This window comes from Salminus brasiliensis, chromosome 9 (assembly GCF_030463535.1).
Source record: "Salminus brasiliensis chromosome 9, fSalBra1.hap2, whole genome shotgun sequence".
Lineage (NCBI taxonomy): Eukaryota > Metazoa > Chordata > Actinopteri > Characiformes > Bryconidae > Salminus > Salminus brasiliensis.
The window spans coordinates 1,369,475-1,395,348 of NC_132886.1; the positions used below are offsets into that span (position 1 = coordinate 1,369,475).

A 25,874-nucleotide genomic window follows, 5' to 3' on the forward strand; every position below is an offset into this window, starting at 1 on the left:
GGATAGCTTTAGACTAGATCTTAGAACGTCAGACAGTTCTTTAAAACACCAAATAGGTTCCACTATCTAAACAAAGTAAAGGAACTTCTCTTATAGTACTGTAGAACCATTTTGTTATCCTTCCAGTGTACTAGATATACATACTGAAAAACTTTGGACTAGATATTAAAACTTTGATTGTAATGTAAATGTATGGTTCTTTAAAGCACAAAATAGGTTCCACTATCATTACAAATTCAAAGAACCTTATTTGATAGTGCTAGGACTACAGAACCACAATTCCCACGCTTACAGTGTACTAGATATATATTCACGGATAGCTTTAGACTAGATCTTAGAACTTCAAACAGTTCTTTAAAGCACCAAATAGGTTCCACTATCATTTTTAAAAAATCAAAGAACCTTATTTGATAGTGCTAGGACTACAGAACCACACCATGCTTACAGTGTACTAGATATATATTCACGGATAGCTTTAGACTAGATCTTAGAACTTCAAACAGTTCTTTAAAGCCCCAAATAGGTTCCACTAACATTTTTTAAAAAATTCAAAGAACCTTATTTCCCACACTTACAGTGTACTAGATACATATTCACAGGCGTCTTTAGACTAGATACTAGAAGTGGTTCTTTAAAGCACCAGATTCCAGGTTCCACTATAATTCTAAAAGGCATAGAACCCCACTGTTTTATGTAGTACTGCAGAACAGCGCAGAACCTGTGTATTTTTTTACAGAAAAGTCGTTTCCATGGAAACCGCGAAGCAATAAAGGACTACATTTCCCAGAATGCAGCAGTGCGCGTTGACTCTAAACCGGATTCGGAACGCCGTTGTTGAGTTTAGAGAGAGCGGAGCAGGTAATGCGGGTAAACGAGGGGCGATTTTTGGGGTTTAGGGCTGTGTCTGGGGGGAAATGTTGGTTTTGAGGGATAATAATAGGTTGGAAGGCTGTGTGAGGAGGTTAGCCACCGGCTAACTGACGGTAGCTCCGCTGACAAAGCGTAAAATAGCGTCTTGTGGGAATTGTCCGTTCCACCTTAAATGCTGCAGCAGTTCCATTCTGGCGCCTCAGGCTGGCCTCAGGCGCCAGAATGGAACTGCTGCAGCATTTAAGGTGGAACGGACAATTCCCACAAGACGCCAATTTCAGCCTTGTTTTTTAAGCTTTAACGTTGTAGAACCTGATTGTTACTCACCTGTAACGACGTAAACAGAAGCGTACAGCTCTCTAAAACACATCTAATCATTATTAAACAATAATATTTCCAAACAAAGGCATAACGACGTGTGCTTGCCTTCCAGACCAGCATGGAGCCCAAGCCAAAAGGAGCCGGCAAACCTCGGCAAAGGAGGCAGAACCACAACAAGAACCCAAAAGATCAGAACTGCCAGCACCAGAACAACTGCAAACTCGACAAACAGGAGGACGAAGCCGAGAACTCACCTGCCGGCAGGTGTATCGACCGGAGGAGGAACCAGAGCGGGTCGGGGTCGCCTCAGGTCAGTTCTCATCATTATACTGGAAAGTGATGGTTAGCTCCTCCCACTATTCAGCCTACAGCAGTGTAGCCCCTCCCACTATTCAGCCTACAGCAGTGTAGCCTCCTATTGTTCAGCCTACAGCAGTGTAGCCTCCCATTGTTCAGCCTACAGCAGTGTAGCCCCTCCCACTATTCAGCCTACAGCAGTGTAGCCCCTCCCACTATTCAGCCTACAGCAGTGTAGCCCCTCCCACTATTCAGCCTACAGCAGTGTAGCCTCCTATTGTTCAGCCTACAGCAGTGTAGCCTCCTATTGTTCAGCCTACAGCAGTGTAGCCCCTCCCACTATTCAGCCTACAGCAGTGTAGCCCCTCCCACTATTCAGCCTACAGCAGTGTAGCCCCTCCCACTATTCAGCCTACAGCAGTGTAGCCCCTCCCACTATTCAGCCTACAGCAGTGTAGCCCCTCCCACTATTCAGCCTACAGCAGTGTAGCCTCCTATTGTTCAGCCTACAGCAGTGTAGCCCCTCCCACTATTCAGCCTACAGCAGTGTAGCCCCTCCCATTATTCAGCCTACAGCAGTGTAGCCCCTCCCACTATTCAGCCTACAGCAGTGTAGCCTCCTATTGTTCAGCCTACAGCAGTGTAGCCCCTCCCACTATTCAGCCTACAGCATTCCAGCCCCTCCCACTATTCAGCCTACAGCATTCCAGCCCCTCCCACTATTCAGCCTACAGCATTCCAGCCCCTCCTATTATTCAGCCTACAGCAGTGTAGCCCCTCCCACTATTCAGCCTACAGCAGTGTAGCCCCTCCTATTATTCAGCCGCAGCATTCCAGCCCCTCCCATTCAGCCTATAGCTGTGTAGCCCCTCCCATTCAACCTGATTTATACTGAAGTTATAAGACGTATTTCAGTCCTGACTTTTAAATGAATGAGCCAATCAGAACAGAGCTCATTTACATATACCAGGATTAAAGGTGTGGTCTGTTTAAATATACTTACTGCTTTAATTGGACATTAAAACCTGGGTGATTGTCATTCAGCTTTACTGCAGACTGAAACCCAGAAGAACCCGTCTGTGTTCTGTTACAGGGCAGCAGGAGCGAGCACGGCGCCGGTCCGCTGGACAGACAGGCGGGTCAGTGCAGTGAGACCCCACAGAGGAAAAAACGCTCCTCAGCAAAACAACAGAACAAAGAGTCGAGTGTTATCAGGGATGGCGGTGTGGAGTCGGAGACGAGCGCTACGACCAGACCGACCTCCGCCCAGCAGCAGCAGCAGCAGCAGCAGCAGAGGAAGCAGAGGAACACCAGATGCGGGAAAGCGGATGGGGTCCGGCCTCGGCCCACAGACAGCGACTCCTGCAGCCTGAATGAGGGGGACGAGCACGAGAGGAACAAGATAAAGAAGAAGAAGAAGAAAAAGAAGTCCTCCAAACCTAGCGGCGCAGAGAAGGTGGAGGGGTCGGGGGTTTCGGGTGGAGCTGAGAAGATGCAGACCCCACAGAAAAGAACCAGAACCCAACATCCTGAAGGTAAACACCCCAGTCTGGTCAAGCGTTGGTGCTTTTCATCAGTTCAGATTGATGTATTTTGCTACTACTAAGACAAGAACCTGGCGATACCGTACAGGTACGAAACACACCTTCATAGTGGACTTTTCATCCAATCAGAGCAGCAGGATATAGTACAAAACATCGCCCTCTAGTGGTGTGGGTTTAAACGCAACACTAAATGAACCACTGTCTGACACCAGTCTTTACATCTAAACTATTATTAATAATCAATAATAAAAATCAATACTGAGAATCAATACAGCACATTGCGATACTATCGATTTATTAATATTTTCTGAAAAGCTGCATTTTAATGGGCCAATTAGAACTGAGTTAGCGTAACTCAAACATGAAGGAAAGCCACTGCTCCGTCTCAGAGCTGGCAATATGACGATATTTTATCGTATCGTGATAATAATAAGCGTTTCTGATTGATGGAGGAGACTGTTAGCATTAATAAACACTGATCAGCTGCAGGTTTCATTACTAACAGTGTGATCAGACTGAAGGGTTCATTAGATGAAGAGCAGCAGATGTTGAGTATAAATCACTGTATTCAGTACAGAGAGGATCTGAACTGTAGATTATAAGAATCTGACACTGATGTGTTTAGTCTGTGATCACATGTATCGTGATAAATATCGTGTCTTTACATATCGTGATATTGTATATTTACCATATCGCCCAGCCCTACTCTGCCTCCGATTTGGGTGACTGGTTTTCTGAGCTTTCTCTGCCACACTGTGATCTTAGCATGTGGGTTTCGACCAGTACGTAGTTCATGGTAAATGTGGCTCTACTTCTGCTTGTCTCCACAGCTCGTAATGCAGGTTCTCCAGCCGGTAAGAACCAGAGGAACAGAGGGGGGCGGAGGAGAGTGTTCGAGGACTACATGACTGTCAGAGACGTTTCTGATGGACTGAAGAGAGGAGAACTCATTCAGGTGAGTCAGTTTCATCATTGAAGCCCTAAACACACAAGATCAGCGATAAGTGCTAATAACATATACTAATAACATATAAACTAGGGCTGGGCGATATGATAAAAATACTATATCACGATATTTATCACGATACATGTGATCGCAGACTAAACACATCAGTGTCAGATTCTTATAATCTACAGTTCAGATCCTCTCTGTACTGAATACAGTGATTTATACTCAACATCTGCTGCTCTTCATCTAATGAACCCTTCAGTCTGATTACACTGTTAGTAATGAACCCTGCAGCTGATCAGTGTTTATTACACTAACAGTCTCCTCCATATGATCATAGAAGAATACTGTTATCATGTCATATTGCCCAGCTGTACTATAAAGCCATTAATGCTCTTTATATGACATCATAAGATAAGATAAGATAATGCTTTATTAGTCCTGCAGTGGGGAAATTCTCAGTGTCGCAGCAGGAAGGGATAGCAAGACACTCAGTTACAAAAACGTAGATTAATAACACTATATACACAAAATAAATATGAAGTAAAAAAGCAATAACAATATTATTTACAGGTTATTGCAAATGACTCTTAATTGCACATCAATCATTAGACCTTTATTATTGTTGTTGTTGTTAGTAGTAGTATTTTGTTATTGCTATTATTATTATTATTATTGTTATGATTATTATTATTTTGTTGCTCTCACACACAAACCTCACGTCTCCAAAATGGCAACTTTTCAGGAGAGGGGAAAAAACATCAGCAGCTCAGCTTTATTGGCTGATTTCTTGTTGGAACCCATTGGTTCCCAGTGTGATGCAGTCTGATCCGAGGCTTGATCTCTGACTCTGTTATTGAGTCTGCATCTCAGGATCAGACATTAGCGATGACGTAAATACAGTGGAGGATGCTGCTGTTCATTTGTGACGCTGCTGTTTGTGTGGTTCTCAGGGGCCGCTGAGGATTAACCCCAAGAAATATCACGAAGCGTTTATCCCGTCTCCCGTAAGTACTGAGCGGTGCTGTGTTGAGCTGGACTGATGTTCAGGCTCGTTTCTAATGAAAGGGCCATGAGGAGCCTCCTCTGTTAAACCCCTCAGTTCAGGAGAATGAAGTGGTGGTTTTGGTTTGTTTCGCTTCAGGATGGATCAGCGGATATTTTCCTGGATGGCATCGTGTCCCGTAACCGAGCTCTGAACGGAGACGTGGTGGTGGTGAAGCTCCTGCCTCCTGAACTCTGGAAGGTATTTATCCTGTGTGGGTGTGGCAGAGGGACAGAACCCTGCTCTGTGTTCAGTGGCTATTTCGGACAGGGCTGTGATTATCACAAGTGTGATTATTAGTGACTTACCTAAAGCTGCCAGCAGTCCTTCAGCTCGTCCTCTGAGGTTTGCCACAGAAACCGATGCCTCCTCGAGCTCTTCCATACGGGAGAAAACACGTAAACAACTCCTCCTACACAGAATATGATGGAATATTTCCCCACATGTGGATTCACACAGGACTACTATAAGCTGAGGTTATTTTAATATGAGATATGATATTACTGACGTGGGAGAGCGCAGTCCATGAAAATGACTGACATTGCACATTGGGACGGGACTTAAATCACTGGGAAACTCTATAGTAAGTACGGTACCCCAGTACAGAACTAATCCCGTCCCAATAGGGCTTTAGTCTTATGGTCTGTAAAACCTATAAATTCAGGCAATATTAGGATTGCATTATTTTCATTTCTGCTCATCTCAGAATTTATACTCAGAATAGGACATTTTCTTTTAAAGTGTCTAAATCTTAAAGCGTCTAAATGTATTTAAAGTTCAAGTTTTCACATTTTAAATTCAGATTTATTGATTTAGCTCTTTTTACAATGAATGTTGTCACAAAGCAGCTTTAGAGATCCGAGTCCGAGCCCCTTTTAAGCAAGTCGGTGGCAACAGTGTCCGAAAAAACTCCCTCCGTGCCATCAAACAACTTAATTTTATTTAAGTTGTTAAAAATAAATGATTTAGATGAACTTACCATTCACCCCAGAGATCGAACTCCTGAAATTAGCTATCAGTTTAGCCCCGCCCATTCACACCTTCAGGCCAGACTGCTTTTAAAACAAGGCACAGCCAATCAGTGTATCCATGTGTACCAGTCTTAAAGGTACAGTAACACAGTTTCACACACATCTACCCTAATAGTAATTAACCAATTAATTTTACTCTTCAAGACTTTTATTAAAATGTGGGATTGGCTGTAAAGAAAGGAAACCGAGTCGTGTGAAAATGTGGTTTATTAAGCTCAGGAGGAAAGAAGAAGAAGAAGTGGAGTTTAGTGGAAAAGTACACCAAGTTGGGAGGAGTTCTCGGTAACTGTGGTGGTCAGAGCGAGGGGTGTTCGCTCTGGTGGGGCTCCGGTTCGGCCCTGTCTGTTCATTCAGGCCTGTCATTTGTCTCACGGATGTAATGCACACCGCCTCCCGGTTAAACGAGCTCCGGCTCTCAGCAGCTGTCAGAATGTGGAACAGCTCGCTCTCAGGAAAGAAAATAACGCTGAGCTTTATATAATCAAATCAGCGTCTAATCACCCGTGGCTAAGTGCAGCGCAGTGACTGATCAGATCCAGGGAAGTGCCTGCGTCCTGTTCCAGCATGTACACCACCCACACTCGTCCTCCTGCTTCTGTCTGACGCCCTGAGAGCCCAGCGGGATGGTGTGGGGTCAGGGCTGATCTGGAGAAAGGGTAGTTCAGTAGAGGGCAGTAGGGATGTCCATCCCGACTGTCCCTAACCCTGCGATCCCTTTAGAGACAGACGTGGTTCTGCAGAGGCAGGGACACCAGCGCTAACGTCTCGCTTCTGTTGCGTCAAAGTTGAGTTATTCCCAGTTCCCCTACTATCTAGAACAGCCCCTTATCACATGATGTTGCCACCGTAGGACTGTCTTCCTTCTAGACGTTCTGATGAAGCTCCACCACATCTTCTCAAACTGCTGCTAACACACCCCCACTGGAGCCTGACACGCTACCCCAGCTAAATGATGCCTACCCCGGTTAGCATCACCCATGCTGAGTGACTGGGGGAAAGGGAGACCCGTCCTACCGTCCCAGAGACAGAAAGAGGACGGTTAGTCACTGACGTATGGCTGTGGCATCACCTGGGATCGGATCGGTGAGCTTCCTGATGATGACCGAGACAATGATTAGCCCGCAGAAGCAGCTTTTCACCTCTTGCCTGCCGGGTCGCTGGTTGCTCATCACCTCTGGCTGTTGCCGTGGCAGTACGCCGCACTTTCCTGCCTAAAGTTACTGCAGGATTTTACACTAATATGACTCTTGAAATCTCTCTAATCCTGAAGTTGAGTGTCTCATATTTTGCTTCATCACTAACGCTCCACAGGCACGTCTTGCGTGTCACCTGTTTATTTTAGAAGGTTTGCCGTGAGCTCAGGTGTGTGTGTGTTGCGGTGCTGCGAGGCAGGTTATGTCAGGGAGAGGTTTTGTAAATAAGCAGCGTGAGGAGGGTAATTAAAGCAGAAGGAAACGAACCCTTCTCCAGCCCAAAGGCAGGAACGCATCAGCCATACTGAGCTCCAGAGTCATTTCAGGTGAGCTGACTCTTACAGGAGAAATGGGGGGGTAGGAGGAGGGGCTATTTAAACATCTCCAGCTCTGTTTGAATCGCTCCAAGATATGATTGATATTAAAAAAAATGTCTTTGGACAGAGTTCTGATGATGATAGGTTTATTCCAGCCAAGTGATGATTCAGGTGTTCTAAAGATAACACCTGAAACCTCAGCGAGAACACCGTCAGCACGGCTGCGTTTGTAGGGCTGGAGTGGAAAATTGAGTATGGTTGATTTTTGAGCTCTTTAAGGAGCCCAGAGTTGCTGGTATCATTTCTCCACGGTTCCCCCACTATCTAGAACTCCTGTGCCGGTAGGGTGAAGGCTAGCACGGTCTTCCTCCGAGATAAATATAGAAGAAGAAGGTCCGCCACATCATCTCAAACTGCTGCTAACTGCTCCCCTGCACTCTGAGGGACGTTGTGCTCTCTGGGCTTCCCGGTCACTGACGTATGGCTGTGGCATCACAGATGATCAAACCTGCGTACTCCCAAAATGTCTACACAGTCCATTTATATAAAAACTGAGCACGTTCTGAATATAATGTTTCTGTGATGTCACAAAAACCAACACGTTTTCATGTTCAGCCAACAGCCAATCAGAACAAAGCTCATTTGCATACATTGTTATTGCAGGCAGAGTAACAGAAATAGCCTGTTTAATTCTAAGGCATACAGAGCGGTTGGAAAACGCTTGAGTAGAAATGAATTACGAGTGGTTTGTAACAATAGTGGAACCCTTGTTGGAGCAATATGAACAAGATCCGACTGCAGAACCTCAGACAGGCGAAGAACCATTTAAGGAACATTTGAAGAATGGACATCTGTAGCTCTGGGCTGCTCTCATGAAGTGGCATGGACAATAATTGGATGCATGTGTGATCTAGTACCCCATACATAGGGTTCCTTTCATAAAGAACCATGTTTGTAAAAGGAGATGAGTATGAGGAGTCTATAAACGTGTGTGTGTGTGTGTGTGTGTGTGTGTTTCAGGTGGTGAATGGAGAGGAGTGTGAGCAGACCCCTGTAGGAAAAGGTCCAGCAGGCCTGGGTGGTCCAGGGAAGTCCTGCAGTCCAGATGTCGTTGTGGAGGCTCAGTACAGCCGGGACGAGAACGAGGAACTGACCAATAAAATGCAGTCGGTCAGTCTTCAGGACAAAGGTACCAGAACGAACGGGTTACAGGGATGCTCCCACAGTGCTGCAAGGGGTGTGTGACGTAGAGCAGAATCACTCATACACTGATGCTTAACCAGCATGACCAGAAACCCACTGTGATCAATACAGCATGTTATTAATCATTAATAATAACTGCAGAGAAATCCGCTGTTCAAGCAGGGTGATGGCTGTAAATTGGGCAAAGAGCAAATAGCTATTTAATAGCTTTATTGGGTTTGTGTGATTGTCTGGGTCAGGGATGTTGGGGATGAGCTCTAATGCAGTAGTTTATTTCTGATAATCTGTCATTTTCAGTGTTTATAATGAAAGCTGTGATGGTCGATATTTAGGGGAAGGTTAAACGGTTGTAAATGCATTGATTCTATAGAAACTACAAACCTTATTATTATACAAGTTATTTGTAAATACACAGCTTACACTACTAGTCAGAAGGTACCATCTGTTTGTCCAGCAGTTCCTGTCCAGTGAATATTCTGAACTGAAGGAAGATCACTGGACCTCAGAAACCAAAGAAAATGAGCAGTAAACTGTAATAAGGGAATGAACAGTGCTGATGTTGAAATCCGAGTGGAAAAAGGGAACATGTCATTGGCTAAAATCAACATCGACAGTTTTTTGGAAACTAAGCTTTGAAACAAACAAGTCCTACCAGTGTCCCAGCCTGTCTAAATAACGCCCTCAAGGGCAGTGCTTGGTCGGGTTGCAGGAATATTGAAGACGTACTACATAAAAATCTTAATCTGATCTTGCTCTTGACACTGCCTCGCCCACTCCTTATCTCAGGCTTAACTCAGTCCTGACTGCTCTGGAGTCTCGGCCTTGACTCAGCTTTAATGACGACTTTCCACTGGTCTTCACTACTACAAAGTCCTTGACTCAGTTACTACAAAGTCTCGATTTCAACTCGGACTTGACTCTCTAAAAACTCTGGGTTTTGAGCCTAACTATTAATAAGTCTCGATCTCGAGTTGACCACTAAGTAGTCTCTGTCTTGACTCGGATTAGACTACTAAAAAGTCTCAGGCTTGACTGAGTCGACTGTACAACGTCTCAACTGAGTTGACTACTCGTCTCTGACTCTACTACTGCACTCTACTCTACTACTGACTCCACTACTCGACTACCTAGACAAGTCTCCCTAGACTTGACTGCTACATCATTTTGATCTGGTCTCTGACTCGACTACTCGTAGACTACTACGAAGTCTCATACTTTCAACTCGGGCTCTCGACTGCTCCGGGCTCTCGACTGCTCCCGGCTCTAGACTCGGGCTCTCAACTGCTCCCGGCTCTCGACTCGGGCTCTCGACTGCTCCGGGCTCTCGACTGCTCCGGGCTCTCGACTCGGGCTCTCGACTGCTCCGGGCTCTCGACTGCTCCCGGCTCTAGACTCGGGCTCTCGACTCGGGCTCTCGACTGCTCCCGGCTCTCGACTCGGGCTCTCGACTGCTCCCGGCTCTCGACTCGGGCTCTCGACTGCTCCGGGCTCTCGACTGCTCCGGGCTCTCGACTGCTCCCGGCTCTAGACTCGGGCTCTCGACTGCTCCCGGCTCTAGACTCGGGCTCTCGACTCGGGCTCTCGACTGCTCCCGGCTCTCGACTCGGGCTCTCGACTGCTCCCGGCTCTCGACTCGGGCTCTCGACTCGGGCTCTCGACTGCTCCGGGCTCTCGACTGCTCCCGGCTCTCGACTCGGGCTCTCGACTGCTCCCGGCTCTCGACTCGGGCTCTCGACTGCTCCCGGCTCTCGACTCGGGCTCTCGACTGCTCCGGGCTCTCGACTCGGGCTCCCGGCTCTCAACTCGGGCTCTCGACTGCTCCCGGCTCTCGACTCGGGCTCTCGACTGCTCCCGGCTCTCGACTCGGGCTCTCGACTCGGGCTCTCGACTGCTCCTGGCTCTCGACTCGGGCTCTCGACTGCTTCTGGCTCTAGACTCTGGCTCGACCACTGCAAAACCTCGGTCTCTGCTCAGATTTGACTACTACAGAATTTTGGTCTGGACTCAGACTCCGTTTGGTCTGGACTTGGACTGAACTGCTACAAAGTCGTGACTTGGACTGGGTGTCCGTCCTGGTCCCACTCTCTACTCAATTACTCCACTTGATTTGGACCCAGTCTTGACCAGGACTCTCCTCCACAGTATGCTCAGCCCTGATCTCAGCCAGTCAGACTTCAGAGTCAGAACAGCCTTTACAGCCTACCTTTTATAGAGCTCAACACTACACTGACTCACCCGACCAAAGGTTTAATAAACGTCCCTGCAGTCAGAGAAACCTCTCCGCTGCTCCGGACGTCAGCGGCGTGGTTCGGGAGGGTCCGGTTATGACCGTAGTGTCGCTCCGCTGTGTGCTGGCGCGAGGCTGGTGTTTACGCTCTGATTACACAGCTGATGTCAGTGTGTTGAGTCACTCACTGATGATTAAACAGCCAAAGGTTGGTGTGTGTGTGTGTGCTTTCCGCTATCTATAAAATCCAGACATATTTGTTCATACCTGCCTTCCAAAAATATCCACAGATTAAATCATTAAAGGCAGTGAAAGCACAACAGTGGAGGAGATTCCTCTGCGTCTGCTCTGGTCAGGCGTGTGGAAACTGTAGGAAGAGCTGAAAGACGTGATTGTTTTTCCAGGAGAATAGCTCATTCATTCCTCCAACACAGAGACGCCTTAATCAATCACTCCTACGGCCTCAAATGACTCCTCTCTTTCACTCCAGTTTACTGTTGATTTATGCAAGTCAGATTAAATTGTGAACTTTAAGATCCACGGAAGACGAGCGTCCAGACTTCTCTCTGTCCTGCACCGAAGTGGTGGAACGAACTTCCCCTGGGTGTCCGAACAGCAGAGTCCAACACTCGCTGTCCTCAAACCCAGACTGAAGACCCTCCTCTTCTGAGAGGACTCGAGCTTTGTTGAGCTTTGTGAGCTTTGTTCTTCTGAGCGAAGAGAAGAGTACTGTGGTCTCCATATTGACTTGTGTTTAGTAGAGTCTAAGATTAGAGGATCTGAATTTTAGTCTATTTAAACTAGCTGAGGTTCTTCTTCAGTAAACAGTGAAGCTCTTCAGTAAGTCGCTCTGGAGAAGAACGTCTGCTAAACGCTGTAAATGTAACACTAGACATGGACAGTTCAGACCATATGATGTTTAGTTTGAAAGGAATTATTTACCAATATTTAAAAATACCTAAATATCAAACCAGACCCGTTAAGCAACCACAGGTCTAGCGCCTCTGGTTGCATTATGATATGTAGCTCTGCCCATCCCCATATGTTCCGATGACAAAACCGCCCCGCCCATTTTCCATCTTATTATCCTTCTCTAAACTGTCTCTCCATCTCCAGAGCCCCCAAACCTCAGCAGTTAGTCTCCCTGTGCTGATATCGGATATTTTTTATTTTTCCCCATAAACCAGTCTTTAACCCTTGCTCAGCTCAGTTATTGTAAGAAGGCGGAGCTACACTTAGAAATGAAGTGATTGACAGACAACCTTGGCTGGAAGAGACTGGTCGTCTGCAGGAGGACCTGCATGGCACCCCATTCCTTTTTAGTACATGGAGGAGCTGAGTTGTAGAGGAACTGGAAGCTCAATGAAGGCGGTCTGAGACACTGAGGCTCGAACTGGGAGAAGGGGGTGGGGACGAGTTGGCTCAGAGTTAGTCTCTACTGTGCAGACAACAACATGGCAGTTAGTTTTAGCTTAAGTTCTACAGAGCGGCAGGGAACGGTCTGGACCGACCGAACAACATGGTAAAACTCCCCCTATCCCAAACTGCTGGAGCTCAAAGGAGAGCCCAGTCCCGCTGAGAATGCAGGAGCTGGTTGGTCAGTAGCTTCATTCAGCTCTCGTCTTCTTTCCCCTCGTTTCTTTCAGTTCCTGCCACCCCGAGAGATGGAGAAGGTGTAGATAAATGCAGCACCCCTGGCTCTTCCGCAGAGAGGACCATTCAGAAGACTGGAAAGGTGAAGGGTTTGATTTCTCTTTGTTTAAACGGGGTTGAGGTGTTTTTGAACCAGGAACAGGTCATCCTGGTTGAGCTGTAAAAGACATTGGGGCTTCCTGTAGAAGCTCCCCGGACCTTGTTTAAGGTGGTAGTAACTTCAGGCTCCAGTAGATGGCGTTGATGGTGGCTGAAAGACGGAACTGACGGACAGAGACGGCCGGCTGGTTTCACAGCTTACGAAGGACAATCGTTTCCTAGCTAGAACTGCTTCTAGCCGTCAGCGCAGGTCCTTCACCCTCAGTTTCTGAATGAACACTCTGCAGGAAACCTGCCTCTGGTCCCTGTCCATAGGTTTCGTCTTTCGGCAACAATTCTGAGGAGACTCTCCTGTAGGCTGGGATCTCTGCCACTGCTGGTAGACCTGTATGACCGTAAGCTTCCATAGACCTGCAGCTTCAGCTGCTTCCTTCACACTGTGGTCTTTGGCCACGCCCAAATGCAGCCACTCCTTTTAGCCAATTTGCTTTGCAACCTATTTTTCACACCTCTAAACAGACCCCCACTGCACTGTCCCACCTCTACTTGACCCTCACACACACAGCGCCATCTACAGGAGCCTGAAGTTACTGCCGGTTAAAGTGTTGTTGTTCGGGGAACTTCAGATATAGATGAAGTGGATATAGTTTATGCAAATGACTGTTTGTGGAAAGATGGACGCTTTTTGGACAATTAGTTAACTGTACGTTACTGTACATGTCTGTTCCTCGTATTTGCACCAAAGTACGCAAACTGCTAACCAACTGCTGACCTTGTCTCCAATATATTCCATAAACGAGATTCTTCTGGCGTTCCCATTTCAGGTGGTTTACATCGTTGAGGAAAAGCACTCCAGAGCAGCTTCTGGATTTATTAAGTTCCTCCCAGACAAGCCCTTCGCCATGTTTGCTCCCGTCGACCATCGGGTCCCGAGAGTCAACGTGCCTCTGAAGGACTGCCCTGCAGACTTTCCTTCCCGGCCCGGAGATTACGCCAACACGCTCTTCATCTGTAGAATAACACACTGGCCTTCTGACAACACCTTTGCAGAAGGGTATGTAGCCCAACGAGGCTTGAGCAGTTTCAGACAGACTGGGATTGGCTGTTGATCCAGGAGGTTTTATGGTGCTGCTTGTTTTCTCTGAATGCAGGCGACTAGCTAAATCACTGGGCCAGGCTGGTGAGATTGAGCCGGAGACGGAAGGTATCCTGACCGAGTACGATGTAGATTTCTCAGACTTTACAGAAGAAGCCTTGGCTTGCCTACCCCAGAACCTCCCATGGACCATCCCAGCTGAGGAGCTCGCCAGAAGAAGAGACCTGAGGTAAATGAGCTCCTCTGAAGACATAATTAATAAGACTTATTTTAAAAGAAAATTACTAACAATAAATAAATAAGTCTTTACTGTACTGGAGTTCCTCAGGGTGGCGTGTTAGGACCTCTTACATTTGTTTGCGGTTATTAATTCATGCACTACATGTCCAAAAGAATCCAGACAGCTCTTTAAGAAGCGAGTTCGGCTACTTTAACAATTTTATCATTCAACTTTAGAGCCTGCCCTCACTGATGCTCTCACTTTTGGGTCTGAGTACAATCAAATCCTCCTCACAGCAATGTTCCAACCCCTAGTGTAATAACTTCCCAGAGGAGTAGAGGCTGTTACTGCAGTAAAGGGGGCAACCCCCCCAGCTAGTACCCCTGATTCCAGGACGAATATCAGTCTCATATATATGGAGTGACCCATGGCCGCTTCCTCTGTGTTGCAGAAAGGAGTGTATATTTACGATTGACCCGGCTACTGCCCGAGATTTGGATGATGCTCTATCCTGCGAGCAGCTTCTAGATGGTGAGTCTGTCAGCTTTCACTGAAATTGTATTATCAGAGTTATTTGGTTTGGTAAGAGGTTTGGTTTCGTGAATTGTAGCACTGATGGATTTTCTTTGTTTGTGTTTTTTCTAGGAAATTTTGAGGTTGGGGTTCACATTGCTGATGTGAGCTACTTTGTGGAGGAAGGCAGTGTGTTGGATGATGTTGCCAGCAAAAGAGCTACAAGCGTGTATATGGTTCAGAAGGTAATTAAGTCCACTTTAACAATAAGATGCACTCAAGGGGTAAAAGTATTGGGACACCAGCTCATTCAGCATTTTTCTGAAATCAAGGGTATTAAAAAAAGTTTGTGGACGCCCCTTCTAAAATGGCATCCCTGGAGCAGATCAACATCATGACCCTATTGGCTCCATGCTGCCTAATGCCAGGCGTGGGCTAGAGGGGTATAAAGCCCCCCAGCATTGAGGAGCTGTGGAGCAGTGGAAGAGCTGTGTTCTCTGGAGTGATGGTGGTGGAGCCCCATCCAGTACTTTTGGGATAGGATGGGATGAGGTGGGGTGGTGACTTTTTTTTTTGCAAACAAATCCTCACAGCAATGCTCCTCCAAAATCTAGTAGAGAGTCTTCTTCTCTGGACAGTAGAGACAGTTACTCCTACAAAAGTAGGATCAACTCTTTTAATACGTTTTAAAAAGAAACACTGGTGTCCCAATACTGTAGAAGTGTGTGTGTGTGTGTGTGTGTGTGTGTGTGTGTGTGTGTGTATATACACGTATTTATACATATATAAAGTTTATAGTCAGTATAATATGCCCAGATTAGAATATAGATGGCTGGGGTCTGAGCTGGGGTCTACAGCCATACTCTAGCGCCCCCTGTAGCAGAGGGAGTTGCTCAAGGGCCCTTTGGGGACAACCCAGCACTGCTCTCTCCACATGTAAATATACCATTTATGAATGAATATTGGTTCTAAACTTTATCAAATTAGTAGCCGTGTGAAAGCAGGCAGCAGTGATGTTCCCCCTCCGCTCAGAGGGGTTAAACTGAACTGAAGGAATCACCCCCCCCCCCCCCCTCGATGGTCTCAGAAGTTGGTAATGAGTGAAACCGCTGATTTAGCTCCAGGCCTGGATGCTTCCCTCCTGACAGGGTGGCATTTAGTTGGATAAACTTCCAGATCAGTGAGAAGAGCTGAAAGACTCTCATTGATCTGAAGCTTGTTATTGGCATGATGATGATGAAGATGATGATGAAGAGGAACCCGCAGCATAGCTTGGTTAGGTGGAGAAGCATCAGCGCTCAGTCATTTCTCATGCTGAATGCTGTCTCACTGAAGGAGCGTGTAATGCATTGTTCTCTCTCTAATTATTTTTCCCATTTTTAACGAAGGTTGTGTCTCGGCCTGTTCTCGCCCCCATCCGAGTCGCACGTCTCCGGCGCGGGGCACGTAAACACATTCCGGGCCTGTTTTGCAACCTCATTCTGTTACTGCTGTCTCATCTGTACGCCTCGTAAATCTCCCCACACCGCTCGCCTAAACATAGCAACTAAATGTTGATTCATCACAAGCACACGAACAGCTCACGTCTATGTACAAAATAAAAGCTTAGATCATCCATTTAAACAGTCATAATTCTTTACTCCTCATACTTAAAGTCTGGTAATAACTCTCTTTAGGGAGGAAGCAAAGTATCCAACTGAAACAATAGCAGAGCTTTTACTCAGCGTGTCTGTCCGCAGTCTAAACGAGCTGCCAGCGTTCTCCATTCATACACCTTCAACACGGAGCTCCATCAAGACCTGCATTCAAACAGCCTGCCCTGACCTATATATATATATATATATATATATATATATATATATATATATCTGCTCAGTAAGTCACTGATCTCAGAATAAACACTAATAATAACACTCCTACAGAAAGTGATGGAGGTTCTCCATCACTGTGTTCATTAGAACATCTCCAAAGTTCTCCTCTCTCATGGAGTCTAGTGTTATTTAGAGTTCTCCTCAGATCAACACCTGGTTTGGTGGTAAATCAGGGCTTAATGATGGTAAATCAGGTGAGCTGCTGCTGCTGCTGCTGCTGCTGCTGCTGATGGAGGTGAACACATCCTCCACGCTGTGCTGGCTGGACTGGGGGGCGTCCAGGAGAAACCTGGAGGAAGCGAGCTCTGTTCTTCAGACTAGCTCACCGACAAGATCTCACTACTTTCTTTCTTCAGAATGAGAAGCTCTGGTTTCTCCTTTTTACTGGATTTATGTTCAGCTGCTTTATCAGTTCTAATGGGATCTGGAGCTTCTACTGTAAAACTCTCTCACTGCTGAGAGACAAGGGTACAGTGATGGGCCTTATATATATATATAATTTACAGTAGGAGCTCCAGATCTCATCAGAACAGATAAAGCAGCTGAACATAAATCCAGTAAAAAGGAGAAACAAGAGCTTCTCATTCTGAAAAGAGAAAGTAGTGAGATCTTGAGATATATATATATATATATATATATATATATATATATATATATATATATATATATATATATATATATATATATATATAAATTAATAGTTTAAATTTTCCAGAGAACTGACTGATTGTTAAAGAGAAATAGAAGTAATGATTAAGACCCCTCCCCAACTCCCACCCCAGAACAGAGGTGAACCATGAGGGCAGTCGGAACTTACAAATAGTAAAAAAAACATTTAGCCCTGCAAAACACTTTAACTGAAGCTGTTTGTTTATCTGTTTGTTTGTTTATCTGTTTGTTTGTTTGTTTGTGTGTCTGTGCTGCAGGTAATCCCAATGCTGCCGCGTCTCCTGTGTGAGGAACTGTGCAGTTTGAATCCTCAGACTGATCGGCTGACGTTCTCCGTCATCTGGAGGCTTTCTCCTGAGGGGAAGGTGCTGCCACACACACACACACACACACACCCTTCACCCTTCACCCTTCTAGTATTATTTATTTTACCGGTATCATGATAAACGCTGTTCTTCACTACAGGCAGTGTAATTAGAGCTGTTTAATTAGACGCAGAGCAGGTTACTGAGTGTGGGAGAGAACGGAGTAGCAGTTTTTTAGAATCCGCTGCTACTGATGCATGGTCTGATAAATTTTGCGTATCGTGAAAATGTCTTTAAATATGGTGATAGTATTTTTACCACATCGCCCAGCTCAGACTGCATCACCTCATCTGCATTACGGGCTCCCACAGTCAGGGGGAGTGAGGGTCCTACCATTCCCCTAACAGTTAAGAGAAGCCAGTATCCATCAACTTGCAGTCGGTCATCTGTCTAATAATAACAGCTGTTGTCATAAAGCAGCTTTACAGAGATCCGGGTCCGAGACTCAGACTGAGAGCGGGCTTTTGGGTTTATTAAATTACAAGCATTGTTGTACACTTTAGCTTTTTCTTTTAGCTGTGTGTGTGTGTGTGTGTGTGTGTGTGTGTCCTCAGATCCTGAGTGAGTGGTTCGGCCGGTCAGTGATCCGCTCGTGTGTGAAGCTGAGTTATGATCATGCTCAGAGCATGATCGAAGACCCTGATAAACACTTCAGTGCCGAGGAGCTCCCACCCTGCTCCCCTGAGCACTCCCTCCAGCACGTCCACCAGGCCGTCCTGCACCTGCACAGCCTTGCCAAACACCTGCGTGCTCAGCGCTTTGAGGGAGGAGCCCTGCGACTCGACCAGGTACCCTCTAAAACCCAACTACAGCCGACACTTTAATAGATGTGTAGAACGCCATATGTAGAATATGGACAAAAGTATTGGGACACATCTCTGAATCTTTCAATTTAGTCTCACTACGACAGCTGTATAAACTCCTGCCTCTAGCCCTGCAGTCTGTCTTTCTTCCACACATCAGTGAAAGAACGGGAGGTTCTGAAGAGCTCACTGAACTCCAGCGTGGTTCTGTATGTAATAGGAGACACCGCTGCACCAACTACAACAAGTCAGCTGGTGAAATCTCCTCCCTCCTAGATCTTCCTCCATCAGCTGTGAGTGGTGTTATTATTGAACAGTGGAAGAGTTTAGGAGGAACAGCTCACAGAGAGCAGCTCAGCCACCGAGTGTCTGTCAGACCACGTAAAGTTACAGAGCGGGGTCAGGGCTGAGTGCTGAGCTCAGAGCAGAGTGCAGAAAAGCCTCCAACTGACTCAGTAACTGCAGCAGAGCTCCAGACCTGCTGCTGCTGGTAGAGCTTAGAGCAAAGAGGGACCAGCTCCATATTAATGGGAATGGTCATCATAAAAAGAGCTGCTGTAGGTGGAATGTGGAGGTGTCCCAATACTTTTGTCCATATTATTATATTACAGGCATGGTTCTTTAGGGAACCAAGAGGAGTTCTTCTATGGCGTCTTTTACAGAACCCTCCCTAAAGCACCTTTACTGTTTGGAGTGTGGGAACGCGAGGAGGGGCGCTGAATTCCGTTTAATTGGCAGAATCTTAACGAGTGTCTCTGCTTGGTGATTGATTACTGTTAATTAGTCTGTGTTTCCGGATGATCGTTAAGGATGGAGCTGTTGAGACATTGCTATGTCATGTTTCTGCTGTGTTTGATGTGGTTTAAATTACCGTTGATCTTCTCTGATCTTCCCTACCTGGAACCTCTCCTCAAAGAACGAACCTTTGATCATTCTTGTTGCTTACAAAAACTGTCAGTCGATCTTTCTTATGAGTAACGGGGTGGTGGATGATTGGGTTGGTGTTCTCGGGGAGGTTTGTGCAGTGCGTGTAATTAATTGGTGGTAATTTAGAAGCTTTCTTTTTCTCTTTTCTTCAGATGAAGCTGGCGTTCAGCCTGGACTCCGACTCCGGCATGCCTCAGGGCTGTTATGTTTATCAGTACAGAGACAGCAACAAGTGAGTAAAACCCACCGATCCGGGTTACAGGGGATGGTTGAAGGAGTGTAGGTGGAAACTAGGGATGCACAGACACCACTTTTTCCGTTCTGATACAGAGTACCGATAACCACTCTGACTTAAATACTCGATAGACTGCTATAAATACGAATAGTCCTTAATAAGCACAGCATGTACTGGTTGAGTAGCTGCACATCTGAAAAGCTTCAGAGCTGTGAAGCAATGAAAATCGCCACAGTGCAGGAAGTAAGTAGGAAAGCATAATCTTGCTAAGCTCGACCAAACAGCTTTTATTTACTGTTTAAAATTCACATTTCATTACAAGAACACGTCTCTGTGTAAAAAGAGACTACCCTTCAGTGTGTGGCTTTAAAACAAGCTGCTTAAACTCTTAACCTTTTGATTTTGGAACCAAAAAAAGAGCCAGAAGTTAATTAAAATTCTGTTTAATAGTAATTATGGTAATAACTATTTATGACTGACTGTTTAAATGTTTGGTTTTATAAAGTATGAGATCCGGTATGAGTTAGATACAGTGTTACTTCACCTAATACATACTGTATCAAATCAACACTGTCTCTAACTGATACTGCATCTAAACTGGTAACTTGTACTGCATCTAATACATACTGTATCTAACACGAACATACTCCACCTGATGCAAAATCTAATACATACTGTATCTAACACGAACATACTACACCTGATGCAAAATCTAATACATACTGTATCTAACACGAACATACTACACCTGATGCAAAATCTAATACATACTGTATCTAACACGAACATACTCCACCTGATGCAAAATCTAATACATACTGTATCTAACACGAACATACTACACCTGATGCAAAATCTAATACATACTGTATCTAACACGAACATACTACACCTGATGCAAAATCTAATGCATACTGTATCTAACACGAACATACTCCACCTGATGCAAAATCTAATACATACTGTATCTAACACGAACATACTCCACCTGATGCAAAATCTAATACATACTGTATCTAACACGAACATACTACACCTGATGCAAAATCTAATACATACTGTATCTAACACGAACATACTACACCTGATGCAAAATCTAATACATACTGTATCTAACACGAACATACTCCACCTGATGCAAAATCTAATGCATACTGTATCTAACACGAACATACTCCACCTGATGCAAAATCTAATACATACTGTATCTAACACGAACATACTCCACCTGATGCAAAATCTAATACATACTGTATCTAACACGAACATACTACACCTGATGCAAAATCTAATACATACTGTATCTAACACGAACATACTACACCTGATGCAAAATCTAATGCATACTGTATCTAACACGAACATACTCCACCTGATGCAAAATCTAATACATACTGTATCTAACACGAACATACTCCACCTGATGCAAAATCTAATACATACTGTATCTAACACGAACATACTCCACCTGATGCAAAATCTAATGCATACTGTATCTAACACGAACATACTCCACCTGATGCAAAATCTAATACATACTGTATCTAACACGAACATACTACACCTGATGCAAAATCTAATACATACTGTATCTAACACGAACATACTACACCTGATGCAAAATCTAATGCATACTGTATCTAACACGAACATACTCCACCTGATGCAAAATCTAATGCATACTGTATCTAACACGAACATACTACACCTGATGCAAAATCTAATGCATACTGTATCTAACACGAACATACTACACCTGATGCAAAATCTAATACATACTGTATCTAACACGAACATACTCCACCTGATGCAAAATCTAATGCATACTGTATCTAACACGAACATACTCCACCTGATGCAAAATCTAATACATACTGTATCTAACACGAACATACTACACCTGATGCAAAATCTAATACATACTGTATCTAACACGAACATACTACACCTGATGCAAAATCTAATGCATACTGTATCTAACACGAACATACTACACCTGATGCAAAATCTAATACATACTGTATCTAACACGAACATACTACACCTGATGCAAAATCTAATGCATACTGTATCTAACACGAACATACTCCACCTGATGCAAAATCTAATGCATACTGTATCTAACACGAACATACTACACCTGATGCAAAATCTAATACATACTGTATCTAACACGAACATACTCCACCTGATGCAAAATCTAACACGAACATACTCCACCTGATGCAAAATCTAATACATACTGTATCTAACACGAACATACTCCACCTGATGCAAAATCTAATACATACTGTATCTAACACGAACATACTACACCTGATGCAAAATCTAATACATACTGTATCTAACACGAACATACTACACCTGATGCAAAATCTAATGCATACTGTATCTAACACGAACATACTACACCTGATGCAAAATCTAATACATACTGTATCTAACACGAACATACTCCACCTGATGCAAAATCTAATGCATACTGTATCTAACACGAACATACTCCACCTGATGCAAAATCTAATACATACTGTATCTAACACGAACATACTCCACCTGATGCAAAATCTAATACATACTGTATCTAACACGAACATACTCCACCTGATGCAAAATCTAACACGAACATACTCCACCTGATGCAAAATCTAATACATACTGTATCTAACACGAACATACTCCACCTGATGCAAAATCTAACACGAACATACTACACCTGATGCAAAATCTAATACATACTGTATCTAACACGAACATACTACACCTGATGCAAAATCTAATACATACTGTATCTAACACGAACATACTCCACCTGATGCAAAATCTAATACATACTGTATCTAACACGAACATACTCCACCTGATGCAAAATCTAATACATACTGTATCTAACACGAACATACTCCACCTGATGCAAAATCTAATGCATACTGTATCTAACACGAACATACTCCACCTGATGCAAAATCTAATGCATACTGTATCTAACACGAACATACTACACCTGATGCAAAATCTAATACATACTGTATCTAACACGAACATACTACACCTGATGCAAAATCTAATACATACTGTATCTAACACGAACATACTCCACCTGATGCAAAATCTAATACATACTGTATCTAACACGAACATACTACACCTGATGCAAAATCTAATACATACTGTATCTAACACGAACATACTACACCTGATGCAAAATCTAATGCATACTGTATCTAACACGAACATACTCCACCTGATGCAAAATCTAATGCATACTGTATCTAACACGAACATACTACACCTGATGCAAAATCTAATACATACTGTATCTAACACGAACATACTACACCTGATGCAAAATCTAATACATACTGTATCTAACACGAACATACTCCACCTGATGCAAAATCTAATACATACTGTATCTAACACGAACATACTACACCTGATGCAAAATCTAATACATACTGTATCTAACACGAACATACTACACCTGATGCAAAATCTAATACATACTGTATCTAACACGAACATACTCCACCTGATGCAAAATCTAATACATACTGTATCTAACACGAACATACTCCACCTGATGCAAAATCTAATGCATACTGTATCACACTGACACACTGCAGCTAATACTGTTGGATACAGTGTGTACTAGTTGGTGTGTATTAGTTACAGTGTGTAATAGTTAGTTTGTATTAGTTACAGTATGTTTGTGTTGAATACAGTATGTATTACAGTATGCCTGTGTTGGATACAGTGTGTATTAGTTACAGTATGTATGTTATAGTGCGTATTAGTTACAGTATGTTGAATACAGTGTGTATTAGTTAGTGTGTATTAGTTACAGTATATATTAGTTACAGTATGTTTGTGTTGGATACAGTGTGTATTACAGTGTGTTTGTGTTGGATACAGTATGTATTTGTTAGTGTGTTTGTGTTGGATACAGTATGTATTAGTTATAGTGTATATTAGTTACAGTATGTTTGTGTTGGATACAGTGATTATTAAGTACAGTATGTGTTGGATACAGTATGTATTAGTTACAGTATGTTTGTTGGATACAGTATGTATTAGTTACAGTGTATATTAGTTACAGTATGTTTGTGTTGGATACAGTGTGTATTAGTTACAGTATGTTTGTGTTGGATACAGTGTGTATTAGTTACAGTATGTTTGTGTTGGATACAGTGTGTATTAGTTACAGTATGTGTTGGATACAGTATGTATTAGTTACAGTGTGTTTGTGTTGGATACAGTGTGTATTAGTTACAGTGTGTATTAGTTAGTGTGTTTGTGTTGGATACAGTGTGTATTACAGTGTGTATTAGTTACAGTATGTGCTGGATACAGTATGTGTTGGATACAGTATGTATTAGTTACAGTGTGTATTAGTTACAGTGTGTTTGTGTTGGATACAGTGTGTATTAGTTACAGTATGTGTTGGATACAGTATGTATTAGTTACAGTATGTATTAGTTACAGTGTGTATTAGTTACAGTGTGTATGTGTTGGATACAGTGTGTATTACAGTGTGTATTAGTTACAGTGTGTTTGTGTTGGATACAGTGTGTATTACAGTGTGTATTAGTTACAGTATGTATTAGTTACAGTATGTATTAGTTAGTGTTTGTGTTGGATACAGTGTGTATTAGGTACAGTGTGTATTAGTTACAGTATGTGTTGGATACAGTATGTATTAGTTACAGTGTGTTTGTGTTGGATACAGTATGTATTAGTTACAGTATGTATTAGTTACAGTGTGTTTGTGTTGGATACAGTGTGTATTAGGTACAGTGTGTATTAGTTACAGTATGTGTTGGATACAGTATGTATTAGTTACAGTGTGTTTGTGTTGGATACAGTATGTATTAGTTACAGTATGTATTAGTTACAGTGTGTTTGTGTTGGATACAGTGTGTATTAGGTACAGTGTGTATTAGTTACAGTATGTGTTGGATACAGTATGTATTAGTTACAGTATGTATTAGTTACAGTGTGTTTGTGTTGGACACAGTATGTATTAGTTACAGTATGTATTAGTTACAGTGTGTTTGTGTTGGATACAGTGTGTATTAGGTACAGTGTGTATTAGTTACAGTATGTGTTGGATACAGTGTGTTTGTGTTGGATACAGTGTGTATTAGGTACAGTATGTATTAGTTACAGTATGTATTAGTTACAGTGTGTTTGTGTTGGATACAGTGTGTATTAGGTACAGTGTGTATTAGTTACAGTATGTGTTGGATACAGTATGTATTAGTTACAGTATGTTTGTGGTGTTGCAGGCTGGTGGAGGAGTTCATGTTGCTGGCCAACATGGCAGTGGCACATCACATCTACAGGAAGTTCCCCGGGCTGGCTCTGCTGAGGCGCCACCCTCCGCCCCAGAGCCGCATGGTGGAGGTTCTGCAGGAGCTCTGTGACCAGATGGGGCTGAACATCGAGCTGGAGTCCGCTGGAGCTCTGCATGTACGTACACCAGCCTTCCCACGACAGGGTGTCTCCATAACGAGACCCTGCAGCTGTGCTTTATACTGTATCAGAACGTCAGGATGAACGGACCAATAGTTCAGACGGTTTGGAGATAGGAGGTTTTGTCTGGCAGTGTACATGCTGAGTTCTGCACTCTGTGAATAAGGATGTTGTGTCTGATTGTAAACACAGAGGAGTCTGAATGAAACGGTGGGGAATGACCAGTACAGCCTGGCCAGGAAGGAGGTGCTCACTCACCTGTGCTCCAGACCCATGCAGGTGTGTACCCCTGTTCTCTCATCCAGTTTCATCAAGGAATTGATTACAACAATGAGACTAATAATTATTTTATTATTTTATTATTATTATTATTATAATGATGTAACTACTTGTCACCACCTGCAGGTATTTAGTGGTACTGCATCCACACTGACTGACCTATAGGCATGGATTCAGAGTAAATAGATTTTCAGCTGTTCTGAGCACTGATTGATTATCATGAGAAATACAGTCATAATCAATAATAAATCTCAGTATCAGCTGAGGGGGAGGCGTGGCCTGTTGCCCTCTGTAGTTGGCCCCCCAGTGGTGAGAGCTAACGAATGGGGCAGAAGAGTAGGTTTAGTGAAACTCTGCCCCTGGTATTGTCACAGCTGTGGAGGGCAAAGAAAGATGATGATGATGATTTTGTGTGTGTGTGTGTGTGTGTGTGTGTGTGTGTAGATGGCAGTGTATTTCTGTGCGGGGGTTCTGCAGGACGAGAAGCTGTTCAGTCATTACGCTCTGAACGTTCCTCTCTACACACACTTCACTTCTCCAATCCGCCGCTACGCTGACGTCATCGTGCACCGCCTGCTGGCTGCATCCCTCAGTGAGTCTCACACACACACACACACTTTGTTATTTATGTAATATGCTGTTAAGTGGGGCGTAGTCTGAGCTCACAGCCCT

General features: G+C 44.0%; 1 protein-coding gene across 1 annotated transcript in view; it reads left to right on the forward strand.

Moving 5' to 3' along the window:
- Nucleotides 1–791: 791 nt before the first annotated feature.
- The window catches only part of dis3l2 (DIS3 like 3'-5' exoribonuclease 2), a 29,709-nt gene continuing 4,626 nt past the window's right edge, over nucleotides 792–25,874 (forward strand). Inside the window, exons 1-18 of the mRNA XM_072687059.1 lie at nucleotides 792–858; nucleotides 1,304–1,501; nucleotides 2,582–3,023; nucleotides 3,863–3,987; nucleotides 4,935–4,988; nucleotides 5,126–5,227; nucleotides 8,588–8,756; nucleotides 12,644–12,732; nucleotides 13,574–13,803; nucleotides 13,901–14,074; nucleotides 14,517–14,596; nucleotides 14,711–14,823; nucleotides 17,376–17,483; nucleotides 18,038–18,271; nucleotides 19,366–19,445; nucleotides 24,737–24,920; nucleotides 25,116–25,202; nucleotides 25,647–25,794. Coding sequence (XP_072543160.1) covers nucleotides 1,310–1,501; nucleotides 2,582–3,023; nucleotides 3,863–3,987; nucleotides 4,935–4,988; nucleotides 5,126–5,227; nucleotides 8,588–8,756; nucleotides 12,644–12,732; nucleotides 13,574–13,803; nucleotides 13,901–14,074; nucleotides 14,517–14,596; nucleotides 14,711–14,823; nucleotides 17,376–17,483; nucleotides 18,038–18,271; nucleotides 19,366–19,445; nucleotides 24,737–24,920; nucleotides 25,116–25,202; nucleotides 25,647–25,794 — 2,611 coding nt within the window. The 5' untranslated portion in view covers nucleotides 792–858; nucleotides 1,304–1,309. The remainder of the gene's footprint in view (nucleotides 859–1,303; nucleotides 1,502–2,581; nucleotides 3,024–3,862; nucleotides 3,988–4,934; nucleotides 4,989–5,125; nucleotides 5,228–8,587; nucleotides 8,757–12,643; nucleotides 12,733–13,573; nucleotides 13,804–13,900; nucleotides 14,075–14,516; nucleotides 14,597–14,710; nucleotides 14,824–17,375; nucleotides 17,484–18,037; nucleotides 18,272–19,365; nucleotides 19,446–24,736; nucleotides 24,921–25,115; nucleotides 25,203–25,646; nucleotides 25,795–25,874) is intronic.